Source organism: Otolemur garnettii, unplaced genomic scaffold (assembly GCF_000181295.1).
Source record: "Otolemur garnettii isolate 467f Iridium unplaced genomic scaffold, OtoGar3 scaffold00021, whole genome shotgun sequence".
Taxonomy (NCBI): domain Eukaryota; kingdom Metazoa; phylum Chordata; class Mammalia; order Primates; family Galagidae; genus Otolemur; species Otolemur garnettii.
In genome coordinates, this window is record NW_003852416.1 from 8099103 (window position 1) to 8112825 (window position 13723).

Here is a 13723-nt window from a genome sequence, read left to right on the forward strand (position 1 = left end):
AAGGAATGGGAGAGGCAAGGAAAACACCAAGGTGGACCAGAGGCCAGAGGGGCAGAGTGCAGGAGAAAGGGGGCGGGAAGTGCGGCCATGTAGATCCCAGCTCTGCCATCTACTAGCAGGGTAAGTAGAGGCAGAGACGGAGAACAGACTGCAGAACTCTCGCTGTGTCTGCAAAGTTTTCCACTTCAGCGTGTCTTGGAGACATCCATGAAGACTCCTAGTAGTTTGTGGGGCTCCTGGAGTTTAAGTTCTGCTGCTTTGGATTGTGAAGGCCTCTGTGCCAGGAGGCCCGAAGGCAGAGGAGCCTGGCTTCAGAGGGGTTCAGAGTGCGTGATTTCTGAGGCTTGCAGTTTCTATGGAAGGATGTAATTGTGTTGCCTCCATAGAACAGTCTCCAGAGTGCCTAGAGAAACCCTCTCACCAAACCTCTCTCGCCTTCTCTCCCCAACCCTCTTAGAAACTGTATAAGAGCAGCTGGGAAAACCAGAAGGCAAAGGGATTTGAGTTACGTCTTGACTCCTTGCCCTTCCTGGCAGCCAAAGCCAAGAGAGACCTGGCTAGTGAGGTGAGTGGGTCCCCAACTCATGAGAGGTCACCCGATCCTGTCATTCTACACTGAGAGAGTCTGAAAGTGTCAGAACAGGTTCTCACTCTGTCTCAACCTTAGGGTTCTTATCTGTAAAATGGAGATAACAGCAATCGCCTTGCAATGGCGTGGCCTGGTCAATGCCTGCTGAACTGCACACCGTACAGTGAGTTTTGGACTCGGTTGCTGTTGTTGCTGTTATTAGTAGTGATAGAAGAGGAACAATCCAAATTCTTCACTTTACAGATAAACTGATGCCAGAGACATGGCAGGACTTTCTAAGCTGTTGTGGCCTATTACATAGTCAAGAGTACCGGCTCTAGCGTTAGATAGACCTTGGATAAAATCACATTATCCACCAGCATCGTTACTGTAGGCAGTGGTTTAACCTTTCAAAATCTCAGTTCACTTACTAGTAATAGGGTAATTGAGAAAGAGTTATGAGGAAGTGAAATGAATTGATGTACTTTTAAGTGTGTTATAATCTCATGCAATCCGTTGTGAGTCTGGTGTGAGATAAGCTGGGGTCATAAGGTAAGTCGGACTGCTTTTTTTGTTTGTTTTTTGGAGTTTGTTTGAGGTTGCCAGAGAGCTTTTCAGTTTTTATTTATTTATTTATCTTTTTAATTGTTGGGGATTCATGGAGGGTAGAAGATACCAGGTCCGACTGCTTTTTTTTAACAACAAAATCAGCTGAACCAGGCAGTGGCTTGGTGATGAGGCTGATTTGCGTTCCGACATAAGCTTCTTATCTCGTCAGCTGCTGCCATTTTACAAACCAGTGCTGCTCCGGGGATGCGTTTTGAGCTGAACAGGTTTATTTTGTATGTTTGGCTCATAGTAAGTGTTCAGTGAATGGTGACAGACGTTGATACCGATACTGCTGCTGCCGACAGAGATGAGTCTCCTGTGGGCCATCGTCATGACAGTGTTGAAGATCGTGCCACACACTGTTATCTTGCTACAGTTTTCAAAGCTTTTCCATATTTTATTTTTCTTCTCATCCTCATTACTCTTGGGCTAGTGGTTTGTTTGTTTTGTCAAACAAAGTTACTTTTTGCTCCCCAGGCTCCTAAATATTCATGTGTCCCCCAGTTGTTCTTTAACTTGAGCTCCTTTCTTACACAGCAGCTGTAATTTGGCTTTCCTGTATCTTTTTCATTTCCTGGCCACTTTTTATTTATCATGTTCTCACAGTTATCAATGAAAGATACTAAGGTGGGTTTCCAGGAAAACAATAGGCCACGTAAGAACAAATCCAGAAAGAGTGATCTTAAATATTTAGAGGAAGGATGGAATTTCACTAGGAAATTGGCAGCAAACCGTTACCGTATGAGAGTGTTTGGTTTAGCTCTGAGCTTTCCAGCAGCCAAGGCGAAAAGGGAAATAATGGTTGGTAATATTTTATTTCACTGTTTGATGAAAGGAAATATATCAGTTGTTTGAAGGAGCCAAACTTTTTATGAGTAACTCTAATTGGATTCTGTCAAATGGCTGTAACTCTCATGCCTGTGGTTTGAAGACTAACAATTCCTGTAGCAAATGGTAAGAGGTTGTCTTCCTCTTCTTCAGGTGAAGTACAAGGAGGATTATGAGAGGTCCAGAGGGAAGCTCATCGGGGCACAGGGTGCGCAAGGCGATTCACAGATGAGCCACTCTCTGCAAATGTCCAAGCTACAGAGTGAACTGGAGTATAAGAAGGGGTTCGAGGACACCAAATCTCAGTGCCATGTCTCCCTGGACATGGTCCACCTTGTGCATGCCCGCAAGGCTCAACATTTAGCCACCGACATAGGCTACAAGACAGCCTCCCATCACTTTACAGCTTTGCCCACAGACATGAAGGTGGAATGGGCCAAGAAGGCTTACGGCTTACAGAGTGATGTAAGCTCTGCGTGTCATATATGTGTGTGTGCGTGTGTATCGCATGTGTGCTAATGCCGTTGCAGGTGTCTCCCCAAACCCTTTAAGACAATAGCTTAAGCTTATGGGATCCCTGTTTCTGGATCCCATAGGGGGAAACACTTTAGCTTCCTAGTAGTTTAACTTTTATTCAAACTATGCCCATTTTAGATTTTGCACTAACAAACAGAAAAATAGATAGAGTATAAGAAAAGAAGGTATGCTTTTCTTCTTGCCATTCTGCTCTATGTATTTTTTCCAGGTTTGTTTTTATTGCCAGAGAGAAAAGGTATTTGTGACATTCTTAGGCGTGGCCGGCTGCAGAATAATGTCACTGATCACTCATTCCAACTTTCGTGGTCTCCATCTTTGGAGTGAGCAGCTCCCTAATCTTCAATAATCCCTCCCCCTTTCTACTTACATTCCCCACCTGTTTCTGTTTTTGTTCTGTCTTCAGTTGACACTTGCCCAAGAATGTGGGTTCACTGAAGAGGCAGCTCTGCTGTAGCCAGACCGTAGCCACGGTGTGTTTGGGGGGCAGTGTCTGTGTGGACACACCCTTCCTGAGCTGTTTCATGAGAAATAGATGATGTACTAGTTTCAGAGAAGTGTCCATTTAAACGGTTTCCCATTAAAACTACTCATTCAATGGCAAGTAAAGAAATGAGAAGAAATGCCCGCTGCCCCCCACCGAGGTGCGGAGGATGGAATCGGCGCTATGGGAGGCCTGGATGTCCTGTGAAATTCCCTTAAATAGTTCCCACCTGGGTTCTGGTGTGAATTCTCATTTTCTTCTCCCCTGCGTGTCATTTTAAACAAGAAAACTGGTGACGCCGACAATGAGAATGAGCTTCTTGCCGGGGTAGACGCGAGTCCATAATGAGGGGCAAGGTGGCTTTGGCCCCTCCCAAGCCACCCCCAGCGGTGTTGGGTGGGGCCTGATGCCACCATCCCAAGGGACGGCTCCAATTAAAGGGGAAATTAATTTGCATTTTGGAGCCCTACTCGGGACTGTGCAGATATGGATAAGACAACAGTGGCAGCTAATTTGACCCAGCTGGCACCCGGGCTGCGCTGGGAGCTGTTAATAGCCCTTTAAATGTCTGTGCACCAACAATGGCCTGCCTTTCTTTCCCCCCTTTCTCCTTTGTCAGAACCAATACAGGGCAGATGTGAAGTGGATGAAAGGCACGGGCTGGGTCGCCACCGGGTCATTAAATGTGGAGCAGGCGAAGAAGGCAGGAGAACTCATTAGCGAGGTGAGATTTCCTGACAGCCTGTAACAGGCCTGGCTGCATTAGGTGTGCGGTGTTTCTGTATAAAATTAAAATAATTTCCACTCAAAAGGCAAAAGGAAAGGCAAAGCCACATGAAAGGCCTCAAAACCCAGACTAGGGCTGGTAATTAGAGGGAAACCACATACCAAACACACACCAGTAGGGGCTCATAGAGCCCGGGCAAAAACAAAGTGGGTGACAAATGATATTATGAATAATAACGATAATCAAACGGACCTGAATTGCTACCCACCAACTTACCTTTTTAATGAAGCAACACAGGAGAGATGATGAAAAGATCACATTTATTACACCCAGAAAGCCCTTTGGTGACTGCAGGCACGTGTTCTTCTCTCTGCCACCGTGTAAACAGGTTTTGGATATTCACGTGGCGCCCGACATGTGACGTGGGTCTTTCCTGGGGAGGGGTCCCCCTTCTACTTACTCACTCCTGCCTACTTACAGCCACCCTGGCTGGACCTTCAGGCTTTCCTGCTTATCAGAAGAACTGTTTCCTTACTTTTTAGGACGGTATCTTAGTGCAGCCATTTGAAAGACCACATCTGACACAGGCTTGGCACTGTGACATTCTGATTGTCCTTAGTTGTCCGGGGCTGTCCTGTGCCCTGTAGGATGTCCAGCCCCTCCCTGGCTGCTCCCTACTAGATGCTATTACCCTCTGTCCAGTTGTGACAAATGAAAAACGTCTGTAGACATCCAGACATTGCTAAACGTCCCTAGGGGGCAGAATTGTCCCTGGTGGAGAGCTGGACCCATCAAACAACTCAGATCACATCTCTTGGTGTCTGTGTGGGGAGGGATTTGCTCAGAAGGCCAGCAAGCATTCGTTTCATGGCTTTCAAAGCTGCCTGGTCTTGCTGGACTTTTCTGGGTAGGGAGGGGACCATAATGGCCATAGCCTCAGGGGACTTTAGCTTTGGCAACAAGCCTACTGGGACTTTTTTTTTTTTTTTTTGAGGAGACTTTCTTACTGAATGAATAGTTAAGACAAAAAGATACCAGTGCTGGTTTTTAAAATACAGCTGTCCAGAATTGATATTTTCCCATGGGAGCACATTCTAGTTACACCATTACAGAGTTGATTTCAAAGGTGGCCTCACTTGGATTGACCTAATTTTTAAGGACCTCAGTGAACTCTGAAGGCTCAGAAGCCCCTGGGAATCCAGAGGGGGTAGGACCATCCTAGCTAATTCAGTGTAGTTAAGGAGAGGCCATCTTGAGAGAATGAGCAGGAAAAACGTCACAGGAATAAAATATGTAGGTCTGAGGATTCATGAACCCAAGCTCTCACTCTTGGGTCCACTCATAAAATGAAAGGAAGAAGAAAGATCCTATGAGTGCGATTTTGACGTCAAGGTGATTTCCTTCATGTATCTGTGACTGGCAGCCAAGAGATCTTTTGGGAACCATTTAGCTCACTGCATTTCTAATTTTTGCCACCTCATTTTGCAAACTTTCTCAACAAATTTGTTTATCTTCCTTGATGGTCCGGCCTCATGCCAGTCCTCAAATTTCGGTAAGTAAAGCAGGACATCTTTCTGCAATTTGCTCAAGCATCTCATTTCAGGCTGGCACATTTCCAGGTTAGTGTTACGTTGGGCTGCCCTTTCCACTTTCACTCAGAATGCCAGGCACTTTTGTAATAGCCACCAGGCACATACACATTTATGGTCTAAAGTAGGAGTCAGGAAAACTTTTCTGTAAAGGACCAGAAAGTCAATATTTTGGTCTTACTGAGCACGTGGTTTCTATTGCAACTAGCTGGAAAATGGCTGTAGCTGACATGTAAATGAATGAGCATGGCTGTGTTTCAATAAAACTTTATTTACAAAAACAGGTGACCAGCCAGATTTGGTGGGATATTGCCCTGTTTTTTCTTAAGGCAATCTAGTATACAAAGGTCCAACTAGGTAAATGAGGAAGTGTTTATAAAATAATTATTTGATTTGGGAAAACAAAGTCCATGGTCCCATTAAATTAACAATTGTTTCAGTCTCTTGGCATTTTTCAGTCTCTTTTTTACTTTGATTAAAAAAAAAAAAATTAAGAGTGATTTTCAGAATGGTTCAAAACTGGGTACCTAGGTCTTTGCCAGTATTTAAGTTTTTTACAATTTTTTTTGTTTTGGTATCTTTCCAATTAAATGGTTCCTTTCAAGAATAGCTCTCTTTTTCTTGTTATTGCAATATTTTAAGGAATTATTATGTATATCAACTGAACTAGGTTCTAAAGTGAAATGGATAGTGTACACGCACTGACTGTTAAAAGCAAGTATTTTGGCTGTGATAGTATCTGCCGGGTTTTTTGTGGGAGGAAAATAGAAAGCTTAAATGGATAAATGTAATTGTGAATGCTCTTTCTTGCTTAGAAAACCCAAACTAAGATATGTAAACAACTTTGACAAAGTATGTGAAGGCTATTTTAAAAAAAAAATCCTTTCCTAAGTGTGTCTCCTACAATATTTTACTGGTATAACCTAATTTTGAGATGTTTTCTTTGCACCGAGTAGAAAGACTTTAATGTTAATTGACATGAGGTTATTCTTAAATTGAAACAAATATTAACCTGAAGGCACCTAGGATATAAAGATGGAGGAAGCAGAATAATAATTATGTTCACAAATTCACTCTAATCTCAAGCAACCTATGATTTTCTCTTTCAAATGGCATGAAAGAGCAGCACAAAATTCACAGCTTTGATCTTTTTCTGCTCAACAGAAGAAGTACCGTCAGCATCCAGATGCTTTGAAGTTTACCAGTATTAAAGACACTCCGGAGATGGTCCAGGCCAGAATTAGTTATACCCAAGCAGTGGATGTAAGTGATAATGTATATACATTATGACTCTAAGAGTGGGCTCTTCTTTCAACACTGCGATTGAAGCCGAGGGGTTCTTGGGCTGGCTCCTTGTGTTGTCCTAAGGATGAAGGAGCTCCTTGTCCTTTGCTAAGGCTCCCCTTAGCGGGGGTGCGTCCTCATTAGGATGTAAATGGGGTGTTTCTGCACTTAGGAGGCCAAGTAGGGCTCCACCACCCCACTGCCCCATGACGCTGCTCACTCGCACTCCTTGCCATTTGCATGTCTGGAAGATCGAAGATTTGCCGACACCTTCCCCCACCTCCTTTTGTTTGAAAGTGTTGTTTTCAGAATCAGGCGAAGGAAAATCTTGGTAATTGGAACACCGAAGCCATGCATAGGGCTCTTTAGGACCCCAGGGCAGGAGTTGTTGCTACCTGAATTTCGCAGAGACTTTGAAAATGATTTATGTACGTTAGACAAACTTTCAAGCTGTTTCCTTTACAATGCGAAACCAAGGATTGACCCTTTGTCCTGCCAGCATGGGGGGGTTTGCTGGAGACAAAAATAAACAAGAAGGGTCTCGTAGAAATTCACTTTAAGATATGAATGAACCCTGTTTGGCTGCTTCTACTGGGAGAAGCCCATGAACCCTTGCATAGGACAGATCTGGCTTTTAAATATCTTCAAACCATTCAACTTGCCATGAGAAAAAATTGACATACACACACAAACACACAGACACACACAACTTGCTTTGTGTGTGTAAGGGGATGGATTTCAAAATTCTCTTCCCTGTTTCCCAATTGGGTAAAGTTTTGGTTGTGCTTTATTTGATATAGGCATTCCAAAATGGCCTGAGTGCCTGTCAGAATATGTGATGGAATGATTTATAAGCTATGGATTTAGGAATTCACAATTTCTTGATAATTAGCCCATCAGAACCAAACTGAATTCTGAGAAACAGATGGTCGAGCAAGAACTTTCGTGTGAAGGGAAACAATGTGTGTTTCTTCCTCCCCCTAACCAACTCTAGGGGGCACTGCTGTGATACGTAGAAACATCTGATAAGACAGGGTTGGAAAAGCCTGATTCAGAAACTTTCTCTGGTGGCTGATGCCAACTGCATGGGTCATTGCTAACTACTAGGATATTACAGGCCTAAATCAGGGTTCTGGGTGAACAGAGTCCCACACTCACCCAGGGGACATTTCTTAGGACAGACGTCCTGGAGACGGGGGAGCAGGGTGATGGTTGAGGTGGGAAAGGTGAAAAGGTCACTGAGGAAGAGCTGTCTTCTCTCTCTCATGCCTTCTGCATCTGGGGCCCTCTCCTGGCTTATAGCTAATAATCAAATTACTAGATGTTAACTAGACCCCGTTTCTGCATTTGGCGCCCATCTCTGCAGCATACTACACGGGGGAAACTTTTAGCTTGTTATGATCTAGCTAGGAAGTCGAACTCAGGAGAGATGACGTACATTCCACTCTGCTGGCTGTGAAATCTGGATGGAGGCACCCTCAGCTGCCATTGTGTCCTGACCAGGCTGCGGCAGCCGCAGCTCTTTAATCTCCTGGAGCGTAACTTGACTGGTGGCTGCGTGGTGCAGGGCGGGAGCTCTGGGTTTAATTTAAAACTTCCCTCCATCCACAGAGGCTGTATAAGGAACAGGGAGAAAACATGAAGCATCATTACACTCAGACTGCCGACCTCCCTGAGGTCCTGCTGGCCAAGCTGAACGCCATGAACATCAGCGAGGTGAGGCTGACTGAGGGACGCTGGTTTTCACGGGAGTGCCCATGATGCCCCCTGCTCAGAGGGCCCTGCACTGGTTTGCTGCTCTGCTGTCACCACCAAAAAAGGTGGCATTTTTGAACAAGGGTCCCCACATTTTCATTTGCATGGGGTCCTGCATATGGTGTAGCTGGTCTTGCAGAAGAGTCCAACTTATCTGAAAGAATGACACTGGGGAAACTGCCTGCCTGGTGCAGAGAGCACTGGAATTGAGGAGTTAAAAATCTAGAATGCTGGACTATAACTGAGTGTTTTTGGTGGCTGTGCCGGAGGGCTTCCCTCCTCCCTCCATAATCTCTATCAGCACCCCACCATTCCTGTTCTTTGGTAGAGACATTTGACTTTCCTTTATCATAAATAAGGCACCATGCAAACGCAACCTCATGCCTCCTTCCTCCAACCTACTTGCTGCTTAGAAAAATCAGAGTGCCTGAATCCAAAGCCTTGACTTTTCACATCTCCCCTCTAGCCTTCTACCCCACTCCATGGCCCACCTCTAAGGATGGGCCTAAGGCAGGATCCAACCCTGGTGGGTTTTGTTAAACTGCAATCATCTCTAACCCCAACTAGAGAGGGGGACCTACCCCAAACCAGCTTCCCATTATGGTAAGCCAGAGTTTAAGAACACACCAGGTCACGTGAAGGTCTTTATTGGTGCACATCTTTCTAACAGACACGTTATAAGGAATCCTGGAGCAAACTTCGTGACAGCGGGTATAAGCTGAGGTTGGACGCCATTCCATTTCAAGCAGCGAAGGCTTCGGGCGACGTCATAAGTGATGTGAGAATCCACCTCCATTATTGTGACAGTCCTTCATCCTGAACCACTTTTACCTCCTCTTGTCCCAACCCCTGTCTTCTTTTGCCTGTGGATAATATCCTCTGCTGTCCAAACTGACTGTGGTGGGGCAGTCAGATAATGACCAGCGAGAAAGTGCATCTCTTACAACAAAAATTCCCTAGCCTGGGGTGCAAAGCCAAATGCTGGCCCATAAACATAGGCCCTGGGCAGATGAAATGCACCCTCCACCACGAGTGTTCCAAAAGCGAGTCCACGTGAGGAGACTGTTAGCAATGCCCCCACCTTCCCCCAGCGCGGGCCGCCCACGTGCTAACACAGGCTGCCATTTCAAATCCGAGTCCTTTAGTCATTGGGAGTCTTGCATATGAAAGAATAGACCTTTTGACGACTCCTGCGCGCTTTCTTTCAACTCACCCAGTTACTGTCAAAAGAACAAAACATTTTCACCCAATACCCACCTCTTCCATTCCGTGTCCCTTGTCCCCGAGCTGTTACTCTCTCCCGCTCTCTTTCCCTTTAGTACAAATACAAAGAGGCATTTGAGAAAATGAAAGGACAGATGCTTGGCTCCCGGAGCTTGGAGGATGATATCAGCCTTGCACATTCAGTGCACGCGACCTCGCTGCAGAGTGATGTGAGTGGGGAAGATGCGACAGCCACACCGGCCTCCCACCTGAGGACGCCGTGGCACGGCACATGAATGTCGTTTGTCCTTCCACACGTGGGCATTGGTCCTGTCTCTAACTCACTAAGTGGTGTTGTTAAATCACTTGTTCCCCCTCTGGGCTTCAGCTTCTTCTATGAAAATGAGGTCCTGGGCTAGTTGATCCTCTCTGAGCTGGGCAGTCCATGATTTTGACAAGTGGTCATAAGAGGGAGCCTGTGGGCTGGATTTGGCCTCCACAGCTGTTTGTTTGGTTTGTAGAGTGAATTAATTACAAGCCTTAACAACAGGAAGATTTGACGTAAAAGTTTTAGGCTTCTGGCCAGAAGGCAGACCTGCATCCGCACACCTTCCTCCCCTCTTCTTACCTTACTTCGTCATGCTACTGGTCTGGCCTCTGTGGCCATCAGATTTAAAAGAGTCTCTCAATGTTGAACTTGGCCTCTTGATGGTGACGCAGGACTGTAAACTCTGCCTCTGTGCACATATGTGAGTTGGCTAATATCAGTGACGAAATCCATGTCTGCCATATTACAGGGGACTAAACCCTTACGGGCAGTGTCTCAGTTAACTGTCTATCTTGAGGAACTCAGCTTATTATTCATCCTCATTTTCTGCTGAGGAAATTGAGACTCTAAGTGGTTGTGTCCCTTGCCTAGGGTCAGCTAGACAGGGACAGAGCCAGGCCGCAGAGCCAGCTCTACCTCTGATGCTCTTTCCACAACTTCACATGTTTTCTGCTTCAGTTTCCCCATTTCTAACTTTCTCCCAACTTGGGTTGCTGACCTAAAAATATGGAGACGGATATGAATTGTCCTTGGCCTTATGCTAAGAGTGAGGGCAGGATAGAAGCGGGAGATGAGGAAAGGGTGACCAGAGCAGTGAGGAGGCGACAGGAGGATAGAGGAGGAGGAGGTGGGATTGTGCATCTGGTTCCCAGCACAGCCCCATGTGAGTTTCCAGACCTTGAAACATGGCTCCTCTAGGCTTGCAGCGGAGCCAGCAGCCTGAAATGGGTCTCCCTAATCCCCTCTCAGGATGGGTGTTGCTTTGAAGCAGTGAATTCTAAGCTAGTGTGAGGGGAGAATCTTTGGTGCCTAAACTTGAGTGGGTGACAGAGAAAAACATCTAGAGAGAGAGCAAGTTCCTGAATTGTCCCCACCTAGACAGGGAGCAAGGTCCCTGCATTGTCCCACCTCTGAGAAATGGGAAGATCTAAAGACTGGAGCAAGGGAATCACTGACATCTTATCTGTTCCTCAAACTTTCCCATTTTCCCCAAATGGGGGAACCGTGGACTGTCTTTGTCCAGATCAGTGACCCCCGGGAGCTGGGGTTGGTGGGTGTCAGGGCTTGGAGATGAGCCCTGCTTATGTAGTATTGGGCCAGTCCTGCAAGAAAAGGGCCCAGCCCTGCCAAGAATAGCCCCATGGGCCTACCCAGGACAATTGCATTTCAGTGGCTCTCCCTGGTGGTCCTGTAGAAAATAGTGGCTTTGAAAGAGCTGCTATTGATCTGTCTGCCCCTCCAGGTGAATTACAAGAAAGGCTTTGAACACACGAAGACGCAGTTCCATCTGCCGTTGGACATGGTCACCCTCGTGCATGCCAAGAAGGCTCAGACCCTGGCCAGCGACCAGGACTACAAACATCCACTGCCCCAGTACACCTCCCTGGCAGAAGACCTGAGGCTGAGCTGTGCCAAGAAGGCCCACAGATTGCAGAGCGAGGTGAGGAGACTTGGCCCCTCTCGGGCCCTTCTCCTCTCAGTGTGACCACCAGGCAGTGACCTGCAAGCTCCTGCTGGCTCAGTGGAGCCCCAGGAAATGAGGAATCCTGCACCTGGGTCTTCTTTTAAAATACAGCCAGAGAGTTCCTGCTCAGCCCTTTGGCACAATGACACGAATCTAACAGTAACCACCATTTGTTGAGTATTTATGCTGAACTCTAAGCATTGCACTTAATGCTCTATCTTTTTTCATTCTCACAATAATCCTATATTAACATTCTTTATCCCTATTTTGGAGGGGAAATTACAGTGAGGCCTCAAGAAGTTAAATAATTTTCCCAAAGTCACACAACTAGAGGTGAGATTGGGAGTGCTGGGACTTGAATTTAAGGTTCAAATGACAAAGATGCCCAAGATGCCCTGAAGGTTCATGGTTCTGCACGTTCAAGGTCCCTCTGGCCCCCAGTGAGATGGAGGAGCCCTCTGGTGCTTCATACATTCTGTACTGCACCCGCCTTCTGGGGAGGGCTGAGATCTGTTGGGAGAAGCTGCTCTGTGGGAACTGACCCATTTCGGGAAGAGGAGGGTGTCGAGAGGCTAGGTGGGAAATTGGGGCCCTAGAGAGCCTTCCTGTGCCCTCTCCAGGAGTCTTCTCACTCCTCTTTCGTGCATTTCTGTCTGTCCTCTGAAGCTGGCCGGCCGGCTCAGGAGGCAGGAAGCATGGGAGACTTCCTCATTGCCAAGGACACACAGGCTGCTTTTCCTAACAGGCAGCAGCATCCTGCTTGCCACTCACCTCCTTTCCTGGTTTGCTAGGTTTCCATGCTACGAGATTTGCCGGGAACTGGGCATGGGCAGCAAAATAAAACACTGCTCAGAACCTCTCCCCCAGTTTGGCTGAGCCTGAGAGCGGAGCGGCACTCAGATCTGGGTATCTGTCATCTGCTGGGGTTATACGCCTGTGTACAGCGTTTACTGAGTGACACAAACTGTCAGGAAGCTGAGAGCAGCTGTAGGAAGCAGGGAGCTGCCATGCTTATCTTGGGGGCCTGTTTGTCACTTGAGCAGAGCCCTCACTTGCCCTGTCTCTGGTCGTGATAGCAACAGGAAAGCAAGACGCCCAGGGGGTGCTGCCTGGGTGCAAGGGGAGTGAATTGGGGGACTGTTTAAACTGTACATGCCAGTACAGGCTCACCGCACCCTCACAGATGCAGACGGGCCTTGGCCAGATTACTTTGGATTCGTTTATTAATGTTTTCTTAACTCGTGCCTAATTGATGCCACCCATTGCTGCTGGATTTTGTTTTAGCAGACCCTTTACACTGTTTCCTCATTTGCCCCACAACAACTGACTTTCTAACCACAATCCACTCCAGCATTTATTTTTTGATAGACCACATTAAAATAAAAATCTGTCTAGCATCCTTGTAAGAGCTACTCTGAGACTAGCGACAGCAGAATTATTTTCCTTAGACCTACGTTGCTTCCCCCCTCGTGAGTGTTTACTAAGAAGCCCTTGAACCAGGGCTGAGTATGATCTATCTGGGGGGACAGGTTCCAATGATGATCCTATCAGATGCCGCGTCACGAGACCTCTGGTTTGCCTTTGCTTCCCTGTTCTGAGAGTTTGGCTTTTCTGATTTGTTTCGTTGTCCTTGTAGAATTTGTACCGATCAGACCTGAACTTCATGCGAGGAGTTGCCTGTGTCATTCCGGGCACATTGGAGATTGAAGGGAGGAAGAAAGCATCGGAACTCATCAGCGAGGTAACCGGGGATTCTGGTGATAGGTGTCCAGGACGTGACCCTCACAGAGGTTGTCACCCAACAATTGGTCTGCTCTTCCTGCTAAAGCCGTCAGGCCGTTAAACTGTCAGCAGTGGTAACTTGCTGCCTAACCTGTGGGCCTCTTTTTCCTGCTGGATTCCGCATTCAGACAGGATGCTGTTTAAGACAGCTTTGAGGCTATTGCCTTAGTTCTATTAGCATGTAAGAAGTGTTCCCTGGCCCGTAAGTTGTACTTTTTCTGCATCCCTTTGGAGAATGGCCCGGTGGTACAAGGCAAACAAGGTAGGCTTTGACAACCAGCAGACAGAGATTGAAATTCCAGGCCAGCCCTCATTTGCTGTGTGATCTCACACCAGTGACCTGCCCTC

The 13723-nt window shown here is 46.7% G+C and overlaps 1 protein-coding gene across 6 annotated transcripts in view; it reads left to right on the forward strand.

Annotated features, from left to right (window-relative positions):
- Nucleotides 1–13723, forward strand: part of NRAP (nebulin related anchoring protein) — a 67154-nt gene that overhangs the window by 33968 nt on the left and 19463 nt on the right. For 4 of the 6 annotated variants that reach the window (XM_003787155.3, XM_023511627.1, XM_003787156.3 and 1 more), the window contains 9 exons: nt 458–565; nt 2159–2470; nt 3643–3747; nt 6504–6602; nt 8235–8339; nt 9049–9156; nt 9698–9811; nt 11372–11569; nt 13230–13334. In XM_003787155.3, coding sequence (XP_003787203.1) covers nt 458–565; nt 2159–2470; nt 3643–3747; nt 6504–6602; nt 8235–8339; nt 9049–9156; nt 9698–9811; nt 11372–11569; nt 13230–13334 — 1254 coding nt within the window. The remainder of the gene's footprint in view (nt 1–457; nt 566–2158; nt 2471–3642; nt 3748–6503; nt 6603–8234; nt 8340–9048; nt 9157–9697; nt 9812–11371; nt 11570–13229; nt 13335–13723) is intronic. The other 2 variants (XM_023511631.1, XM_023511630.1) reach the window with 1 other exon arrangement.